Genomic DNA, 20,659 nt, shown 5'->3' with positions numbered 1-20,659 from the left:
AGAGAAAAAGAGATCGAGAGAAAAGAGATCGAGAGAAAAAGAGATCGAGAGAAAAAGAGATCGAGAGAAAAAGAGATCGAGAGAAAAAGAGATCGAGAGAAAGAGATCGAGAGAAAGAGATCGAGAGAAAGAGATCGAGAGAAAGAGATCGAGAGAAAGAGATCGAGAGAGAAAGAGATCGAGAGAGAAAGAGATCGAGAGAGAAAGAGATCGAGAGAGAAAGAGATCGAGAGAGAAAGAGATCGAGAGAGAAAGAGATCGAGAGAGAAAGAGATCGAGAGAGAAAGAGATCGAGAGAGAAAGAGATCGAGTGAAAAAGAGATCGAGTGAAAAAGAGATCGAGTGAAAAAGAGATCGAGTGAAAAAGAGATCGAGAGAAAAAGAGATCGAGAGAAAAAGAGATCGAGAGAAAAAGAGATCGAGAGAAAAAGAGATCGAGAGAAAAAGAGATCGAGAGAGAAAGAGATCGAGAGAGAAAGAGATCGAGAGAGAAAGAGATCGAGAGAAAGAGATCGAGAGAAAGAGATCGAGAGAAAGAGATCGAGAGAAAGAGATCGAGAGAAAGAGATCGAGAGAAAGAGATCGAGAGAAAGAGATCGAGAGAAAGAGATCGAGAGAAAGAGATCGAGAGAAAGAGATCGAGAGAAAGAGATCGAGAGAAAGAGATCGAGAGAAAGAGAGACACAGACAGACAGAGAAATAGCAGCAGAGAAATAGGGGAATGGGAGTGGGGGGGGGGAGCGGGGAACGGGAGTGGGGGGGGGAGGAAGAGGGGAACGGGAGTGGGGGGGGAGGAAGAGGGGAACGGGAGTGGGGGGGGGGAGGAAGAGGGGAACGGGAGTGGGGGGGGGAGGAAGAGGGGAACGGGAGTGGGGGGGGAGGAAGAGGGGGACGGGAGTGGGGGGGGAGGAAGAGGGGAACGGGAGTGCGGGGGGGGGAGAGGGGAACGGGAGTGGGGGGGGGGGGGAAGAGGGGAACGGGAGTGGGGGGCGGAGGGGAAGAGGGGAACGGGAGTGCGGGGGGGGGGAGAGGGGAATGGGATTGTTGGGGAAGGGGGGGGAGGGGGGAGAAAGGAGAAGGGGAGCAGGGGCATTCTCCCTTGCTGTGCTGATTCCCGACGCGCGGTTCCCTTACCTGCAGGAACTGTGTCGCTGACAGTCGGATCATTCTCTGGAGTTGCAGAGTTTTGGGATGTGGCTGTGGGTCGTCACAGTGTCCCAGGCCGGAAATCCGCTTACTGTCGGGGAGCAGCAGAAAAAGGCAGAGAGAGTCACGTGTGCAGGGGCTGGGTGCAGGGTAACCGGGCGAAGTACACCGACGGTAAGGAGTCGAGGGGTCGGGGCGGTGGGGAAACAAAAAAAAAAACAGAATCCACAGATCGAGTCAACCCACTCGGGCCCCGTTGACGGACTGCCAGGAGAGGGGGCGCACGAGGGCTCCCACAGCCAAACAGCTCCCTCCTCCCAAACTGGCAGTCGGGGGTCCGCGACGGGGCGACCCGCAGACAGTGGCGGGGGGGGGGGGGTGGGTGGGATAGAGGCACCGGTATGCCTGAGGACGATTTCCAGTGACCCCAGCTGCCATAGGGAGCTGGCTATTCAACCTTGGGGTGCATCGCAGCCGAGCACATACATTTTCGAGCAGAAAGAATAAGGTCAACAGCCGGTTTTAAAGAAACCTCAAGCTCGGCCCAAGGACCAGAACTCTCTGTCTGTATCCCTTCACGAGGGGGCTGGATCGCCTGCTGAGGGTGGGTGGGTGGGCGGGCAAGGGGCGTACAGCTGGCATGATATCGATAACGCACAGTCCCGTGCAAGGTCCTGGGCTGCTTTCTATCTCCCAAGAGGAATTATCAGAGCATTTCCCCCCACCCTGCCCCACTCCGTCTCCCCTTCTGCCGGGACTGACCACCTACCTGAGGAGGTCGATCCGCTCGTACAGCTTCATGAGTTCCACTCGCATGTTCGAGGCTCGCTCCAGTTCGTAGTTGGTCTCTCCTGCACTGTTACCAGTCAGAAACAACACGCATTAATGTAGCGCCGCTCACCACCACAGGACATGGCGAAGTTCGTCGCAGCCAGCGAAGGACTGTTGGCATGTCGGAGGCGAGGCAGCCAATTTGTGCACAGCAAGCTCCCACAAACAGCGACGTGATAAACGGTCACGTCACCCCTGCGTTCTGAACGATGGCCTTGGAGGGCTCCATGCGGGGGCCGCCACGGCACTGGGGAGACCGTCCCAGCCAACAATGCTCGTCGTCCAACAGTGACCGTGGAATCTTTTACATCCAGCCGAGAGGGCAGATGGAGGCCTTCGTTTAACGTCTCACCCTGAGACACGGTCCTCATGACAGTGCGGCGCTCCGTCAGTACTGACCCTCCGACAGTGCGGCGCTCCCTCAGTACTGACCCTCCGACAGTGCGGCGCTCCCTCAGTACTGACCCTCCGACAGTGCGGCGCTCCCTCAGTACTGACCCTCCGACAGTGCGGCGCTCCCTCAGTACTGACCCTCCGACAGTGCGGCGCTCCCTCAGTACTGACCCTCCGACAGTGCGGCGCTCCCTCAGTACTGACCCTCCGACAGTGCGGCGCTCCCTCAGTACTGACCCTCCGACAGTGCGGCGCTCCCTCAGTACTGACCCTCCGACAGTGCGGCGCTCCCTCAGTACTGACCCTCCGACAGTGCGGCGCTCCCTCAGTACTGACCCTCCGACAGTGCGGCGCTCCCTCAGTACTGACGCTCCGACAGTGCGGCGCTCCCTCAGTACTGACGCTCCGACAGTGCGGCGCTCCCTCAGTACTGACCCTCCGACAGTGCGGCGCTCCCTCAGTACTGACCCTCCGACAGTGCGGCGCTCCCTCAGTACTGACCCTCCGACAGTGCGGCGCTCCCTCAGTACTGACCCTCCGACAGTGCGGCGCTCCCTCAGTACTGACCCTCCGACAGTGCGGCGCTCCCTCAGTACTGACCCTCCGACAGTGCGGCGCTCCCTCAGTACTGACCCTCCGACAGTGCGGCGCTCCCTCAGTACTGACCCTCCGACAGTGCGGCGCTCCCTCAGTACTGACCCTCCGACAGTGCGGCGCTCCCTCAGTACTGACCCTCCGACAGTGCGGCGCTCCCTCAGTACTGACCCTCCGACAGTGCGGCGCTCCCTCAGTACTGACCCTCCGACAGTGCGGCGCTCCCTCAGTACTGACCCTCCGACAGTGCGGCGCTCCCTCAGTACTGACGCTCCGACAGTGCAGCGCTCCCTCAGTACTGACGCTCCGACAGTGCGGCACTCCCGCAGTACTGACCCTCCGACAGTGCGGCGCTCCCTCAGTACCGACGCTCCGACAGTGCGGCGCTCCCTCAGTACCGACGCTCCGACAGTGCGGCGCTCCCTCAGTACCGACGCTCCGACAGTGCAGCGCTCCCTCAGTACTGACGCTCCGACAGTGCGGCGCTCCCTCAGTACCGACCCTCCGACAGTGCGGCGTTCCCTCAGTATTGACCCTCCGACAGTGCGGCGCTCCCTCAGTACTGACCCTCCGACAGTGCGGCGCTCCCTCAGTACCGACCCTCCGGCAGTGCGGCACTCCCTCAGTACCGACCCTCCGGCAGTGCGGCGCTCCCTCAGTACTGACCCTCCGACAGTGCGGCGCTCCCTCAGTACCGACCCTCCGGCAGTGCGGCACTCCCTCAGTACCGACCCTCCGGCAGTGCGGCGCTCCCTCAGTACCGACCCTCCGACAGTGCGGCACTCCCTCAGTACCGACCCTCCGGCAGGACCATGTGAAAGCTTGCGCTCGCTGTTTAACAGAAACGAACATGCACTGCCCCCCACAATTCACCCCAAACTTGCCACTTACTTCAGCGAGTCAGCCATCTTCATGTAGTCTGGAGCCATTTTTTCTACCTTCACAATGCAAGAGCGCAGTTTCTGTGGTAGATCAGCAAAACATCTGATTACAAACACAGCCAAGTCCCCTCACCCTCAGACACTATCTTACCCCAGCCACAAACTGCGTCACCCCACTCCAAGTGTAGAGGGAGCATTACTCTGTATCTAACCCCCGTGCTGAACCTGTCGTGGGAGTGTTTGATGGGGGACAGTGTAGAGGGAGCTTTACTCTGTATCTAACCCCCGTGCTGTATCTGTCCTGGGAGTGTTTGATGGGGACAGTGTAGAGGGAGCTTTACTCTGTATCTAACCCCCGTGCTGTCCCTGTCCTGGGAGTGTTTGATGGGGGACAGTGTAGAGGGGGATTTACTCTGTATCTAACCCCCGTGCTGTACCTCATAGAACTGAGTGATGACGGGCGAGTTGTCCTTCTCGTCCAGCCGCCTCTCCCGCTGCTCCAGGATGCCTTTGCAGTGCTGACAAGACATAATCCGATCATCGTCCTTCTCCTCCAGCAGTGAGGCGACACTGGTCACACTCAACCTCCGGCGACTCTCAAAACTGCCCACCGCCCGATCGGGACCGCACGAGGTCCCGCCAGCCGCCATCGATGCCCTCACCGCCCTCGTCAGCTTGTCTGTCCGAGCACAAAAAAGGAACAGGTCAGTCACCATCTGCTTGAATGGGCCAGTACAGGCTCGAGGGGGGCTGAATGGCCTCTTCCAGTGTGATATTCAGCCCCTCTCGTGCCTGTTACACGGGAACAGGAGGAGGCCCATTCAGCCCCTCTTGAGCCTGTTGCACAGGAACAGGAGGAGGCCCATTCAGCCCCTCTCGAGCCTGTTACACAGGAACAGAAGGAGGCCCATTCAGCCCCCCCCTCGAGCCTGTTACTCGGGAACAGGAGGAGGCCCATTCAGCCCCTCTCGAGTCTGTTACACAGGAGCAGGAGGAGGCCCATTCAGCCCCTCTCGAGCCTGTTACACAGGAACAGGAGGAGGCCCATTCAGCCCCCTGTCGAGCCTGTTACACAGGAGCAGGAGGAGGCCCATTCAGCCAATCTCGAGCCTGTTACACAGGAACAGGAGGAGGCCCATTCAGCCCCTTTTGAGCCTGATACACGGGAACAGGAGGAGGCCCATTCAGCCCCTCTCTCTCGAGCCTGTTACACTGGAACAGGAGGAGGCCCATTCAGCCCCCCCTCGAGTCTGTTACACAGGAACAGGAGGAGGCCATTCAGCCCCTCTCGAGCCTGTTACACAGGAACAGGAGGAGGCCCATTCAGCCCCTTTTGAGCCTGTTACACGGGAACAGGAGGAGGCCCATTCAGCCCCTCTCGAGCCTGTTACACAGGAACAGGAGGAGGCCCATTCAGCCCCTTTTGAGCCTGTTACACAGGAACAGGAGGAGGCCCATTCAGCCTCCCTCGAGCCTGTGGTGGGTGCGTGGGGTGTGGAACTGATGAAGAACAGGGGAAGCAAAGCTAGAGGAGCGCTGAAGGGAGGGGTGGGAGGGGGTTGGGGGGGGGGTGCGTAAAATCGACTGAGAAATGGTGGGGAATGGGTTATCAAACAGTAGAGCAAAGGCGACGCAGCCAGGAAAAGCCACTCCGTATCTGGCAGGGGGAAATTCGGGCATGTGGGACGACTGGGCTGCAAGGGGGACGGCGATGCCCAGACCCACTGAATCCCAGCACCCGGCAAACCCCCCCCCCCCCCGCCACACAAGGCAAAGAGACACGCGGCAGGACGAGGCCTACTTACGGGCGAAGTCCACGGTGAGGAACTGCGCGCACCGCTTGCACATGATGGAACCACAGAGGCGGCAGTGATGGCGCCGCAGGGCGATGGTGAAGGTGGCGCCGCAATCGGGGCAGCATGGCACATCTCTGTCGCTCACCCAGTTCACCACGGACCTCTCCAAAGCTGCCGGGGGGGGGTGGGGGGGGGAGACAGGGGAGACAAAGAAAACAGGGTCAAGGCCCGACTGGAAGCAGACTGAGCAGAGCTCTCGTGGTTCACCAACAGCGACAACAGCACAATTTAAAACTCAGAGGTCGGACCAACAGAGACAGGAGAGCGGCACGGAGAGAGAGGGAGACCTTCAAGCACACAGGCAGGCGCACACAAGGCGATACAGACACGAGATAGAGCGCGACAAAAGACGTGCATTTCCATCGCGCCTTTCTCCCCCCCCCCCCCCCCCCCCGAGTCGTGACCGTGGGATCTTTCGCGTGCGTCCGAGGATGCAGACGGGCTCAGGCTAAGAGAAACTAACCAGTGTTTATTGAGAGGTAAGGTTATACAGAGGCAACGGCAAGTCGTCAGAATGCTGGGCTTGCAATGCTTAGCGTGACATCATCTGTTCCACAACAGTAAGTGTTCCCAGGACGGGTGACGCCTGTCGTGTGTTGGCAAGGACGGTGCTGATAGGGACGTGTCGACTTGCTGTTGCTTCTGTATAACTTTACTTCTCAATAAGTACTGGTTAGTTTCTCTTAGCCTGAGCAAAGGAGAGTCCTTAGCACCAGCAGTAAAATGTCTAATCATTCGTCCTCTCGATCTGAATGTACTTTGCACACACGGTTACAGCACGGTTTGCAGGGATGCAAGTGCAGGCCTGCGGAAGCTGAATACCTTGTCGAGCTCGAATTTAAAACAAAAGCATTGGAATAGAGAGAGAGAGAGTGAATGAATCCTAACACCACCAACCTTTCCTCTTTGCTGGGTCAGTAGATGCTCTGTCAAATGCAGTCAACTACAAATAAGACACAGAAAATAAGCCGGGTCAGTTCGAACGGACAATTTGATCCATCAACATGCAGTGAGTTTGATTGGCTATCTCCCCCTCTGGTTCTTTTCCTGATTATCTTAAATCTGTGTCCCTCTGGTTACCGACCCTCCTTATTTACTCTGTCGAAACCCTTCCTGATTTTGAACACCTCCATTAAATCTCCCCTTAACTTTCTCTGCTCGAAGGAGAGCAATCCCAGATTCTCTCCCTTCCACCTTGGTTGACGGGATCCTCGACCCTCACCTCTGATTTCCTGCGCTCCTGCTCTCACCCCTTCTCCCGCCCTCCCAGAACCACGATAAACGTTCCCCCCCCCCCCCCTCACCTTCCACCCCACCACCTCCAGCGCGATGCCACCAGCAAAGACATCCTCCCCCTCCCCCCCCCCGGCAGCGTTCCGAAGGGGCTGCTCCCTCAGCGCCAACCCCCTTATCCCACTCCGCAATCGCGCACCCCCACCCCCACCCCCCCCCACCACTCCCCACGGCACCTGCCCCTTTTTACCTCCTCACTCTCCGGGCTCCCAAACACTCCTTTCCAGGCGTGACTGCGATTTACTTGTACTTTTCTCAATTCAGTATACCGTATTTGCTGCTCACCACGTCGTCTCCTCTACATAAACCGAAGGCGGACTCCACTTTGCCGAACACCTCCGCTCAGTCCGCAACCAGAACACCGAGCTTCCGGTCACCTGTCGTTATAATTCTCCGCCCTTGCTCCCTGAACCTCTCTATCCTCGACCTCCTGTACTGCAGCTCCAGTAACAGCATCGCATCTTTCCATTAGAGACTGTACAGCTTTCCAGACTCAACGTGGAGTTCAACAATTGCAGAACAGAAACAGTGCTCCCAGTGTTTCTGCACAGCAATTGTTGCCAATTCTGCTTTTTCCCCCCGCCCCCCATTTACACTTCGGCTGGACCCATCCTTTACTTATCCCGTTACAATCTCCTTCTGCCTTACATCGTCATCCCTTTTCTCATTCACTCTCTCCTGCCCTCCACCCTACCCCAGACCTTCCCTTTTGTTCATTCCCCCTCTCCCTGTTTCTCTCTCTTTCTCCACAGATGCTGTCGGATCTGCCGAGTGCTTCCAGCATTCTCGGCTTTCAATCACACTCCCCTCCCCTGCTCCTCCTTCCCTTGCCTCCTACCACAGAGCCATTCCAGTCTAAATGCCCCAGTTCTGCCCTGGTCTCAACGCGGGGGGGAAAGGTTCTGACCGTCGCTGCCTCCTCACGGACACAACATTTTTTTTGGAATGCCTTTCGCGTAGTCACGCCGATGACACCAAACTTGGAGGTGCGGCAAACAGTGAGGCTGATATGAACTGCCTGCAACAGGACATAGACAGGCGAGCGGGGTGGGCAGACAGGTGGCAGATGGAGTTTAATAGAGAGGAGTGTGAGGTGATACATTTTGGCAGAAGGGATAGGGAGAGGCAATATAGACTTAATGACACAGTTCTAAAGAATGTGCAGGAACAGAGGGACCTGGGGGTGCATGTGCATCGATCTTTGAAGGTGGCGGGACATATTGAGAGAGTGGTTAGTAAAGCATATGGGAACTTGGGGTCCATAAATAGAGGCATTGAGTACAAAAGCAGGGATGTTATGCTGAACATTTATAAAGCTCTGGTTAGGCCCCAACTAGAGTATTGTGTCCAGTTCTGGTCACCACAGTTTAGGAAGGATGTGAGGGTCCTTGAGAGGGTTGCAGAGGAGATTTACCAGAATGGTTCCAGGGATGGGGGATTTCAGTTGCAAGGTTAGGTTGGAGAAGCTGGGGTTGTTCTCCTTAGAACAAAGGAGATTGAGCGGAGATTAAATAGAAGTGTCCATGATTATGACAGGCTTAGATACATTAGACAAGGAAAAACTGCTCCCATTAACTAATGGTACAAGGACTGGGGGACACAGATTGAAGGTTTTGGGTCAGAGATGCAGGGGTGGGGTATGTCAGGAATAACGTTGTTTACGCAGCGGGCGGTAATGACCGGGAACTCGCTGCCCACGAGGGTGGCGGAAGTGGAGACGGTCAATGACTTCAAGAGGAGGTTGGTTGGCCACCTGAGAGAAATAGACTTGCAGGGGTGCGGGGATCGAGCCGGGGAGTGGGGCCGACTGGATAGCTCAGCAGAGAGCCGACACGGACTCGACGGGCCGAATGGCCTCCTTCTGCGCTGTAAATGATTATGACTCAAGCCTCTCAGTGTGTTTTACCCGCTCCTCCTCCTCCCCCACACGTCTGCCCCTCTCCCACACCCTTCCCCCCCCCCCCCACCCCCCTCACCTTTTCCAAGCGAATCAGCAGCTTGTTCACCTCAATGACGTAGTGATCGATTCGCGCTCCGCGCCATCGCTGGAACTCGGTCCGCACGTTCCTCGTCGCGCCTGCACGCCAAGCAGAGGGGCAACCGTCATCTCGAGCCTGGAGCTGGGAGGGGGTCAGGGACAACAGCACGAACCCCCTGGGGACAGTCACGGGCAGTGTGGGCAGCCTCACCACTGAGAGCGGCACAGGAACAGGAGGAGGCCCATTCAGCCCCCTCTCGAGCCTGTTACACAGGAACAGGAGGAGGCCCATTCAGCCCCCTCTCGAGCCTGTTACACAGGAACAGGAGGAGGCCCATTCAGCCCCTCTCGAGCCCGTTACACAGGAACAGGAGGCCCATTCAGCCCCTCTCGGGCCTGTTACACGGAAACATGAGGAGGCCCATTCAGCCCCTCTCGAGCCCGTTACACAGGAACAGGAGGAGGCCCATTCAGCCCCCTCTCGAGCCTGTTACACAGGAACAGGAGGAGGCCCATTCAGCCCCTCTCGAGCCTGTTACACAGGAACAGGAGGAGGCCCATTCAGCCCCCTCTCGAGCCTGTTACACAGGAACAGGAGGAGGCCCATTCAGCCCCCTCTCGGGCCTGTTACACAGGAACAGGAGGAGGCCCATTCAGCCCCTCTCGAGCCTGTTACACAGGAACAGGAGGAGGCCCATTCAGACCCTCCTCGAGCCTGTTACACAGGAACAGGAGGAGGCCCATTCAGCCCCTCTCGGGCCTGTTACACGGAAACATGAGGAGGCCCATTCAGCCCCTCTCGAGCCCGTTACACAGGAACAGGAGGAGGCCCATTCAGCCCCCTCTCGAGCCTGTTACACAGGAACAGGAGGAGGCCCATTCAGCCCCTCTCGAGCCTGTTACACAGGAACAGGAGGAGGCCCATTCAGCCCCCTCTCGAGCCTGTTACACAGGAACAGGAGGAGGCCCATTCAGCCCCCTCTCGAGCCCGTTACACAGGAACAGGGGGAGGCCCGTTCAGCCCCCTCTTGAGCTAAAGCCTAGCTCGGGTATAAAATCAAAACCCGACCCCGGCCCTTTAATTTTTTTTTTATAAATTCCCGACCCGACGACGACAAACATTTTAGATTAAACGTGGACTAAAACGGTAGCAATACGAAACAAAACAGCCCAGTCCAACCTGCCCCCGAGCCTGAATGCTGGACGCAGGATACAGGCGCGTCCCGAGCGGAGACACACGTCGGTGGGTCTGGTCGGGTCGCGAGGCTTTACTCCGATCCTGTTGCGCCATTCAGCGAGACGATGGCTGATCTGTGACCGATATGCCCGCCTTTGCCCGCACAATGGATAATGGAGTTTTTTTCATTTAAAGGGCTCTGCAACCGGCGGAAACAGTTTCTATCCCGCGTACCGCGCTGGTTAATCGCCCCTTGCTCCTCCGTGCTGCAAGGCGAGAATCCCCAGCCTCTCCGAGTCCCCCTTCCCTCCCTGCACACGCAGCCGACGCGACGACGGTCAAATAAGTAGCCGCGCGCTGGCGCAGCTCACCCAGATCCTGCGGCTCCCACTTGGCGGTGTCCACACCCCCCGAGTACACAAAGGCCGCATGCTCCGTGTCCGCCCTCTTGAGCAACTTCCGTTTGGCCCTGCCGAAAAGTGCTGGAGCAGAGAGTTGGGGGGGGAAAAAGGAGGGGAGAAAGTGAAATGCCAACGGGTGCACAGCAAGATCCCACAAACAGCAATGAGATAACCCCCCCCACCCCACTCACATGAACTAGGGGCAGTAAGAGGCAACTCGGCCCCTCGAGTCTGCTCCGCCCCTCGATGGCTGATCGGATTGTAACCTTTTCTATCGACCTCTGCCTTAAAAATGACTATTCGACTGTGTGTGGCTGCACCACCCACCCACCCAGTAATCCGCAGCTCCACCTCCGGTGGGTTTTTGCACCTCCCAAGCCCCGGGCACTGGCACCAGGCACAGCGCCTGCCGCCCCCCCTTGCCCGACCGGGTACTCACTCTTGATCTGCCCCACCATGTCCCCGTCGTCCTCGCTGGAATGGGCGTCCTCGTAGTGTGACTGGAGCTGCTGCACCGACTGCAGGTCCTTGAGGCACAGCGGGCAGAGGAAGCCCTCGCGGATGGGCCCCGAGGAGCCGCCGCCCACGACGGGCAGCGGGGGGGAGGAGGGAAGGGTCCACATGCTGTTCCCTCGGCCGCCACTCAGCAGGCAGCCCTCGCCGACGCTCCCTGCGGGTATCCCCTCCTGTGGCCCTTCACAGAGGCGCATCCCCCGAGGACCATGTCCGGCACGACTGCCAACCTCCGACCAGGGATCAGGAACCAGTCACACTGCCAAATGAAACGATCTGGGGATGAAATCCAATCTCAGCTGCTCAGTGCACGGTCTCTGTCATCACATTACCAAGCATACAGTACTGGTGGGTGCAGGTCTGTCAGTGTAAAACACTGGGGTACAGTACTGGTGGGTGCAGGTCTGTCAGTGTATAACACTGTGGTACAGTACTGGTGGGTGCAGGTCTGTCACTGTATAACACTGGGGTACAGTACTGGTGGGTGCAGGTCTGTCAGTGTAAAACACTGGGGTACAGTACTGGTGGGGACAGGTCTGTCACTGTGTAACACTGGGGTACAGTACTGGTGGGTGCAGGTCTGTCAGTGTAAAACACTGGGGTACAGTACTGGTGGGGACAGGTCTGTCACTGTGTAACACTGGGGTACAGTACTGGTGGGGACATGTCTGTCACTGTGTAACACTGTGGTACAGTACTGGTGGGGACAGGTCTGTCACTGTATAACACTGGGGTACAGTACTGGTGGGTGCAGGTCTGTCAGTGTAAAACACTGGGGTACAGTACTGGTGGGGACAGGTCTGTCACTGTGTAACACTGTGGTACAGTACTGGTGGGGACAGGTCTGTCACTGTATAACACTGGGGTACAGTACTGGTGGGTGCAGGTCTGTCAGTGTAAAACACTGGGGTACAGTACTGGTGGGGACAGGTCTGTCACTGTGTAACACTGGGGTACAGTACTGGTGGGGACATGTCTGTCACTGTATAACACTGAGGTACAGTACTGCTGGGGACAGGTCTGTCACTGTATAACACTGAGGTACAGTACTGGTGGGGACAGGTCTGTCACTGTATAACACTGGGGTACAGTACTGGTGGGTGCAGGTCTGTCAGTGTAAAACACTGGGGTACAGTACTGGTGGGGACAGGTCTGTCACTGTGTAACACTGGGGTACAGTACTGGTGGGGACAGGTCTGTCACTGTGTAACACTGGGGTACAGTACTGGTGGGGACAGGTCTGTCACTGTGTAACACTGGGGTACAGTACTGGTGGGGACAGGTCTGTCACTGTATAACACTGGGGTACAGTACTGGTGGGGACAGGTCTGTCACTGTATAACACTGGGGTACAGTACTGGTGGGGACAGGTCTGTCACTGTATAACACTGGGGTACAGTACTGGTGGGGACAGGTCTGTCACTGTATAACACTGGGGTACAGTACTGGTGGGGACAGGTCTGTCACTGTATAACACTGGGGTACAGTAATGGTGGGGACAGGTATGTCACTGTATAACACTGGGGTACAGTACTGGTGGGGACAGGTCTGTCACTGTGTAACACTGGGGTACAGTACTGATGGGGACAGCTCTGTCACTGTGGAACACTGGGGTACAGTACTGGTGGGGACGGGTCTGTCAGTGTATGACACTGGGGTACAGTACTGGTGGGGACAGGTCTGTCACTGTATAACACTGGGGTACAGTACTGGTGGGGACAGGTCTGTCGCTGTATAACACTGCGGTGCAGTACTGGTGGGGACAGGTCTGTCACTGTATATACAGAGCTTCCTGCTCCATCCAAAAGCAGACGAACCGCATCAAACAGGTAGCGCCCCAGCCGTCCCCACCCCCTGAACTGGAGGCACGTGACCGCCGTGGTGGTAGCATTGGCAACCTTTGACCTGTGGCCAACGTCAAGTTGGCATCCACGCCAAGGGGCACTGGAATCACCTGGGGGGTGCATAGGGGCCCCCGATGCCCACCACGTGCATATCAGGCGCCCAGTCCACAACCCTATGCCCTTTTTCCCCTTCATGGCAACAAGAAGGGGGGGGAGTCCAGCTCTGGTAACCATGGTAACATGCCTATGCAAGGGGGCAAGGGGACACAACCCCCTCCATTTTTATCCCTTTTTCACCCCAATCTTACTCAAGGTCACAATTGGCCAAAGCTGCTCCCCCTCCAACACCATCTGGAAGCACAGGCGCTTTGCAACTTACAATCCAGCCGTCTTTTCCCCCCAAGTCCACCAGCCTGGGCAGGGCTCTCTCTGGCCACTGCGCAGGCGCCGCCGCGCGGCTCGCTGGGATTTGTAGTCCCGCCCCTCCGCCTCCGCCCGCGCCAAAGGGTCGGGCGGACTACAAATCCCGGCGTGCCCCTCGGCCACCACCCCCGCTCCGTGCCGGAGAGTTGGAGGAGGGAGGGGGAGGGGAGGAGAGGAGGGAGGGGGGGGGGGGTGGGGCTGTGGCGGTAATGACGCACTCAGAACGCGCCGGCCATCGCGCTGCTCGTCGCGCAGGCCCGCCGCCCGCCGGGAGTTGTAGTGCGCCCTCGCCCACTCTGCCGTGGGCGGCAATGGCGGTCGCCCAGGCCGGAAACTACAGCACCCGGCGGCCCGCTCGGCACCTGCCTCACTCCCCTCTGCCCTCCCACCTGCGGCCTCCCTGGGTGACTCAATGGCCAAGCTGTCACTCAAATGCCAATTGAAGGCCAACCAACACCCATTTCATTGATGGGTTGACGAATTCACATTCCTTCCCCAAAGGCTCCAAGGTGCCCCATTACGGTGCCAGCTTTCTTCCCCGCGTGAAGCTTAAGGGGGCTTGCCGACTCTTTCTTGCCTGGGGTCAGAGGTCACGGTGGGGGGCAATTTGAGCCCCCCCCCACTCCCCCCCCCGCTCTGGGCACTCGAACTCCAAAATCCAGCCTCGACACCTCCTCCCCCAAACCCCCGCCCCCCAAACGGCCCCCTGCTGCCACCCACCCCCGCAGTGCCGGTACTGAGGGTGCCCTGCATTGTCGGAGGGGGGGGGGGCAGTACTGAGGGAGCCCCACACTGTCGGAGGTGCCGACTCTCGAAAAAGACCTCAATCCCCATCTGCGCTTCTCAGGTGGACATAGAAGACCCCCACGGCCACTATTGGGAGAAGGGGGTGGGGGGGGGGGGCGCGAGGGATGGGTGAGGAGTTCTCCATTGCCCCCACCCCCTCCCCCACCCCGCTACCCCGTGTCCGGCCGGTGGACGTAGAGAAGATGTTTCCACTTGCGGGGGGGTGGAGACCAGATCGAGGGGGCCATCAATATCAGACAGTCACGAATAAATCCAATGGGGAATACAGGAGAATCTCCTTTCCCCAGAGAGTGGTGAGAATGTGGGATGTGCTACCATAGGGAGTGGTCGAGGTGAATAGTATCGATGCATTTAAGGGCAAGCTGGATAAACACATGAGGGAGAGAGGAATCGAAGGATATGGTGGGAGGAGGCTCGTGTGGAGCAGAAACACCAGCACGGACCAGATGGGCCGAATAGCCTGTTTCTGTCCTGTGAAATTCTTCAGCACCCTCACTTCTCCCCACCAACAGCCTGCACGCCAGATATTCGGCCATGTTGTCCGATAACGTGGCACAGGCCCTCGTGAGACACACTCCTTTCTGCCCGGAGGAGGTCGCGCGCAACTGCAGACACCGTAGGAGGCTGGGCGCGCGCGCTCAGGAGGCGGAGGGAGCGGCTGGGCTGTGCTCACAGCGTTCTGCTGGCAGGGTTGCAGTGCAAAGTCGGGCCACCTGGGCCCAGAGCCGTTCGAGGTTCTCCTCAGCGGGCAACTGCCACTTCTGCAACTGAAATTCAGCATGGCGCTCAATCAGTACTGAGCCTCCAACAGTGCGGCACTCCCTCAGTACTGACCCTCCAACAGTGCGGCACTCCCTCAGTACTGACCCTCCAACAGCGCGGCACTCCCTCAGTACTGACCCTCCAACAGTGCGGCACTCCCTCAGTACTGACCCTCCGACAGCGCGGCACTCCCTCAGTACTGACCCTCCAACAGTGCGGCGCTCAATCAGTACTGAGCCTCCAACAGTGCGGCACTCCCTCAGTACTGACCCTCCAACAGTGCGGCACTCCCTCAGTACTGACCCTCCAACAGCGCGGCACTCCCTCAGTACTGACCCTCCGACAGCGCGGCACTCCCTCAGTACTGACCCTCCGACAGTGCGTCAGTCCCTCAGTACTGACCCTCCGACAGTGCGGCGCTCCCTCAGTACTGACCCTCCAACAGCGCGGCACTCCCTCAGTACTGACCCTCCAACAGCGCGGCACTCCCTCAGTACTGACCCTCCGACAGTGCGTCAGTCCCTCAGTACTGACCCTCCGACAGTGCGGCGCTCCCTCAGTACTGACCCTCCGACAGTGCGTCAGTCCCTCAGTACTGACCCTCCGACAGTGCGTCAGTCCCTCAGTACTGACCCTCCAACAGTGCGGCACTCCCTCAGTACTGACCCTCCAACAGCGTGGCACTCCCTCAGTACTGACCCTCCAACAGCGCGGCACTCCCTCAGTACTGACCCTCCGACAGTGCGGCGCTCCCTCAGTACTGACCCTCCGACAGCGCGGCACTCCCTCAGTACTGACCCTCCGACAGCGCGGCGCTCCCTCAGTACCGACCCTCCGACAGCGCGGCACTCCCTCAGTACTGATAAACGGTGCTGGAGAAATGATGACCCTCTGTGCGGCGCCCCCCCCCCCCACCCCCCAACCCCACACCGTGATTCATTCCCGGCCTCCCCTCCCTGAACCCACAGTCGGGTCCTGAGGCAAATTTTCTTCTGAGCGCCTCGCTTCAGAAGGCGGTGAGGCACCAACCACATCGCGGTGGGGCCCGGAGTCCCCAATGTAGGCCAGACCGGGTTGTGATGGCGGAGGGGTTCGGGGAGGGGAATTCCAGAGCTTGGGAGCCCCCAGGCGGCTGAAGGCACGGCCGCCAATAGTGGAGCGATGGGAATCGGGGGGGGGGGGTGGTCAAGAGGGCGGAATGGGAGGGTCTCAGAGATCTTGGAGGGTCGTCGGGGCTGGAGGGGGTGACGGGGAATAGGGAGTGGCTGGGGGGTGGGGGGGGAGCGGGTGTGCCGAGGAGGGATTTCAACAGGAGGACGGGAATTGTAGGGGCTGGAGGTGGTGGACGGGTGTGGGGGAGTGGGGGGGGGGGTGGGGGGGAGAGAGAGAGGGGGGTGCGGGGGATTCATTCAGAGTTTAAATTCCGACGGGAAGATGCGAGGAAGCCCCCACCCCGCCGTCCACGACGCCCGGTAACGGGAGGGACCCAGGATTTCAGGAAAGCGGACCCCACTCCCAATATCGACCCCCCCCCACCCACCAACCCCGAGCCACCCCGCCGTCCCCCTGAAAATCCGGGTTCGAGATCCCCTCTGCTCCATTTCCACCCCCCGCCCACGCCCCCGCCCCCGCCCCCGCCCCGCCCCCTATCGGGGGACAGCCGGGGCCGGCCGACCATTGGAGGGAGCTCTAACGGTTCGGGCCAGGCGAAGGCACGGCCAGGGGCTCCGGGCCTGGCGTTCGATCCCCGGCACAGCCTCGGTGGGGCAGAGTCGGGGTCGGGGAGTGGGCGGGGGGGGCGCTTCGCCATTTGAGCAGCCAGGTCAGTACGGGGCGGTATTCGCGGAGGGAGATGTCGGGTGGGGGGGGGGGGGCGCGCGGCAGTGGGGGGGGGGGGTGGGGGGCGCGATTTCGGGGAGCATTTTTATTTCCCCCCTCCGGGTTAAGATGACACGGGATATCACCGTGTGGGGGGAATCACAGACACAGACCCGCGTCCCATCACCGCGTGGGGGAATCACAGACACTGACCCAATCCCATCACCGTGTGGGGGAATCACAGACACTGACCCACGTCCATCACCGTGTGGGGGAATCACAGACACTGACCCACGTCCCATCACCGTGTGGGGGAATCACAGACACAGACCCACGTCCATCACCGTGTGGGGGAATCACAGACACTGACCCACGTCCCATCACCGTGTGGGGTTATCACAGACACTGACCCACGTCCCATCACCGTGTGGGGGAATCACAGACACAGACCCACGTCCCATCACCGTGTGGGGGAATCACAGACACTGACCCACGTCCCATCACCGTGTGGGGGAATCACAGACACAGACCCACATCCCATCACCGTGTGGGGGAATCACAGACACAGACCCGCGTCCCATCACCGTGTGGGGGAATCACAGACACTGACCCAATCCCATCACCGTGTGGGGGAATCACAGACACTGACCCACATCCATCACCGTGTGGGGGAATCACAGACACAGACCCGCATCCCATCACCGTGTGGGGGAATCTCAGACACTGACCCAATCCCATCACCGTGTGGGGGGAATCACAGACACAGACCCACGTCCATCTGTGTGGAGGAATCACAGACACAGACCCACATCCATCACTGTGTGAGGGAATCGCAATCACAGACCCACATCCATCACTGTGTGAGGGAATCGCAATCACAGACCCACATCCATCACCGTGTGGGGGAATCACAGACACTGACCCACATCCATCACTGTGTGGGGGAATCGCAATCACAGACCCACGTCCATCACCGTGTGTGGGAATCACAGACACAGACCCAAGTCCCATCACCGTGTGGGAGAATCACAGACACTGACCCGCGTCCATCACCGTGTGGGGGAATCACAGACACTGACCCAATCCCATCACCGTGTGGGGGAATCACAGACACTGACCCACATCCATCACCGTGTGGGGGAATCACAGACACAGACCCACATCCATCATCGTGTGGGAGAATCACAGACACTGACCCGCGTCCATCACCGTGTGGGGGAATCACAGACACTGACCCACATCCATCATCGTGTGGGGGAATCACAGACACTGACCCACATCCATCATCGTGTGGGAGAATCACAGACACTGACCCGCGTCCATCACCGTGTGGGGGAATCACAGACACAGACCCACATCCATCATCGTGTGGGGGAATCACAGACACAGACCCACATCCGTCACCGTCTGGGGGAATCACAGACACAGACCCACGTCCATCACCGTGTGGGGGAATCACAGACACTGACCCAATCCCATCACCGTGTGGGGGAATCACAGACACTGACCCACATCCATCACCGTGTGGGGGAATCACAGACACAGACCCACGTCCATCACCGTGTGGGGGAATCACAGACACTGACCCACATCCATCATCGTGTGGGGGAATCACAGACACAGACCCACGTCCCATCACCGTGTGGGGGAATCACAGACACTGACCCACATCCCATCACCGTGTGGGGGGAATCAGACACAGACCCACATCCATCACCGTGTGGGGGAATCACAGACACAGACCCACATCCGTCACCGTCTGGGGGAATCACAGACACAGACCCACGTCCCATCACCGTGTGGGGGAATCACAGACACAGACCCACGTCCCATCACCGTGTGGGGGGAATCAGACACAGACCCACGTCCCATCACCGTGTGGGGGAATCACAGACACTGACCCACGTCCCATCACCGTGTGGGGGAATCACAGACACTGACCCACATCCCATCACCGTGTGGGGGGAATCAGACACAGACCCACGTCCATCACTGTGTGGGGGAATCACAGACACAGACCCACATCCATCACCGTGTGGGGGAATCACAGACACAGACCCACGTCCCATCACCGTGTGGGGGGAATCACAGACACAGACCCGCGTCCCATCACCGTGAGGGGAATCACAGACACAGACCCACGTCCCATCACCGTGTGGGGGAATCACAGACCCGCGTCCCATCACCGTGTGGGGGGAATCACAGACACTGACCCACGTCCATCACCGTGTGGGGGAATCACAGACACAGACCCACGTCCCATCACCGTGTGGGGGAATCACAGACACAGACCCACGTCCCATCACCGTGTGGGGGAATCACAGACACAGACCCACGTCCATCACCGTGTGGGGGAATCGCAGACACAGACCCACATCCCATCACCGTGTGGAGGAATCACAGACCCGCGTCCCATCACCGTGTGGGGGAATCACAGACACAGACCCACGTCCATCACTGTGTGGGGGAATCGCAGACACAGACCCACATCCCATCACCGTGTGGGGGAATCACAGACACTGACCCACGTCCCATCACCGTGTGGGGGAATCACAGACACAGACCCACGTCCCATCACCGTGTGGGGGAATCACAGACCCGCGTCCCATCACCGTGTGGGGGGAATCACAGACACTGACCCACGTCCCATCACCGTGTGGGGGGAATCACAGACACTGACCCACATCCATCTCCGTGTGGGGGGAATCACAGACACTGACCCACGTCCCATCACCGTGTGGGGGGAATCACAGACACTGACCCACATCCATCACCGTGTGGGGGAATCACAGACACAGACCCACGTCCCATCACTGTGTGGGGGAATCACAGACACAGACCCACGTCCCATCACCGTGTGGGGGAATCACAGACACAGACCCACATCCCATCACCGTGTGGGGGAATCACAGACACAGACCCACGTCCATCACCGTGTGGGGGAATCACAGACACAGACCCACGTCCCATCACCGTGTGGGGGAATCACAGACACTGAATCACATCCATCACCGTGTGGAGGAATCACAGACACAGACCCACGTCCATCACCGTGTGGGGGAATCACAGACACAGACCCACGTCCATCACCGTGTGGAGGAATCACAGACACAGACCCACGTCCCATCACCGTGTGGGGGAATCACAGACACAGACCCACGTCCCATCACCGTGTGGGGGAATCACAGACACTGACCCACATCCATCACCGTGTGGGGGAGTCACAGACACAGACCCACGTCCCATCACCGTGTGGGGGAATCACAGACCCGCGTCCCATCACCGTGTGGGGGGAATCACAGACACAGACCCATGTCCCATCACCGTGTGGGCGGAATCACAGACACTGACCCACGTCCATCACCGTGTGGGGGAATCACAGATACAGACCCACGTCCCATCACCGTGTGGGGGAATCACAGACACAGACCCACGTCCCATCACCGTGTGGGGGAATCTCAGACACTGACCCGCGTCCCATCACCGTGTGGGGGAATCACAGACACTGACCCAATCCCATCACCGTGTGGGGGGAGTCGCAGAGCAGTCAGACCTGCTCTGCAGGGCGGTGTTTGACACTTCGAAATGCTTCCTTGCAGCTATATATAAATCCCCCTGAGAAGCAGTCTCTGAGGGCAGGGGGAGGGGGAGGGGTCAGCATGTGTGAGGGACTTTCTCACGAAACGGGTGGGACTCGGTGCGAAATGTCGCCCGCACCTCCTGCCCGAAACCACCCGCAAAAAATAGACTGCGATTATAGTTGGGGCTGCTGACTTGCTGACAAGCTGAGATGTGGCAGTCTCTCCCCCGCCCCTCCGCTCCTTCCTGCAGCCACCGTGGGATATTTCCTCACCCCCGCTGCCACAGACGGAGGTGGGGGGGTGGGGGTGGGGTGGCTGCCTCAGTTTGCTGTCTCGTTCCGAAAGACGGCTCCTTGGAGCG

General features: G+C 58.9%; 1 protein-coding gene across 1 annotated transcript; it reads right to left on the bottom strand.

Annotated features, from left to right (window-relative positions):
- Positions 1–1,134: 1,134 nt before the first annotated feature.
- LOC137362793 (rabenosyn-5-like) lies at positions 1,135–20,635 on the bottom strand (the record flags this gene model as incomplete). Its single annotated transcript, XM_068027038.1, has 10 exons — positions 20,492–20,635; positions 10,990–11,322; positions 10,521–10,631; positions 8,971–9,071; positions 6,599–6,644; positions 5,651–5,812; positions 4,283–4,524; positions 3,856–3,926; positions 1,916–2,002; positions 1,135–1,237 (listed from the first exon to the last, which is right to left on the bottom strand). Coding segments are annotated over exons 2-10 (1,194 nt in total), but the record flags the coding sequence as incomplete, so codon positions are not given.
- Positions 20,636–20,659: the final 24 nt, after the last annotated feature.

The sequence above is a fragment of the Heterodontus francisci genome, unplaced genomic scaffold (assembly GCF_036365525.1).
Source record: "Heterodontus francisci isolate sHetFra1 unplaced genomic scaffold, sHetFra1.hap1 HAP1_SCAFFOLD_567, whole genome shotgun sequence".
In the NCBI taxonomy this organism is placed as follows: domain Eukaryota; kingdom Metazoa; phylum Chordata; class Chondrichthyes; order Heterodontiformes; family Heterodontidae; genus Heterodontus; species Heterodontus francisci.
Note: the sequence above shows the minus strand (reverse complement) of the source record. Positions and strands in the feature narration are given on the sequence as shown.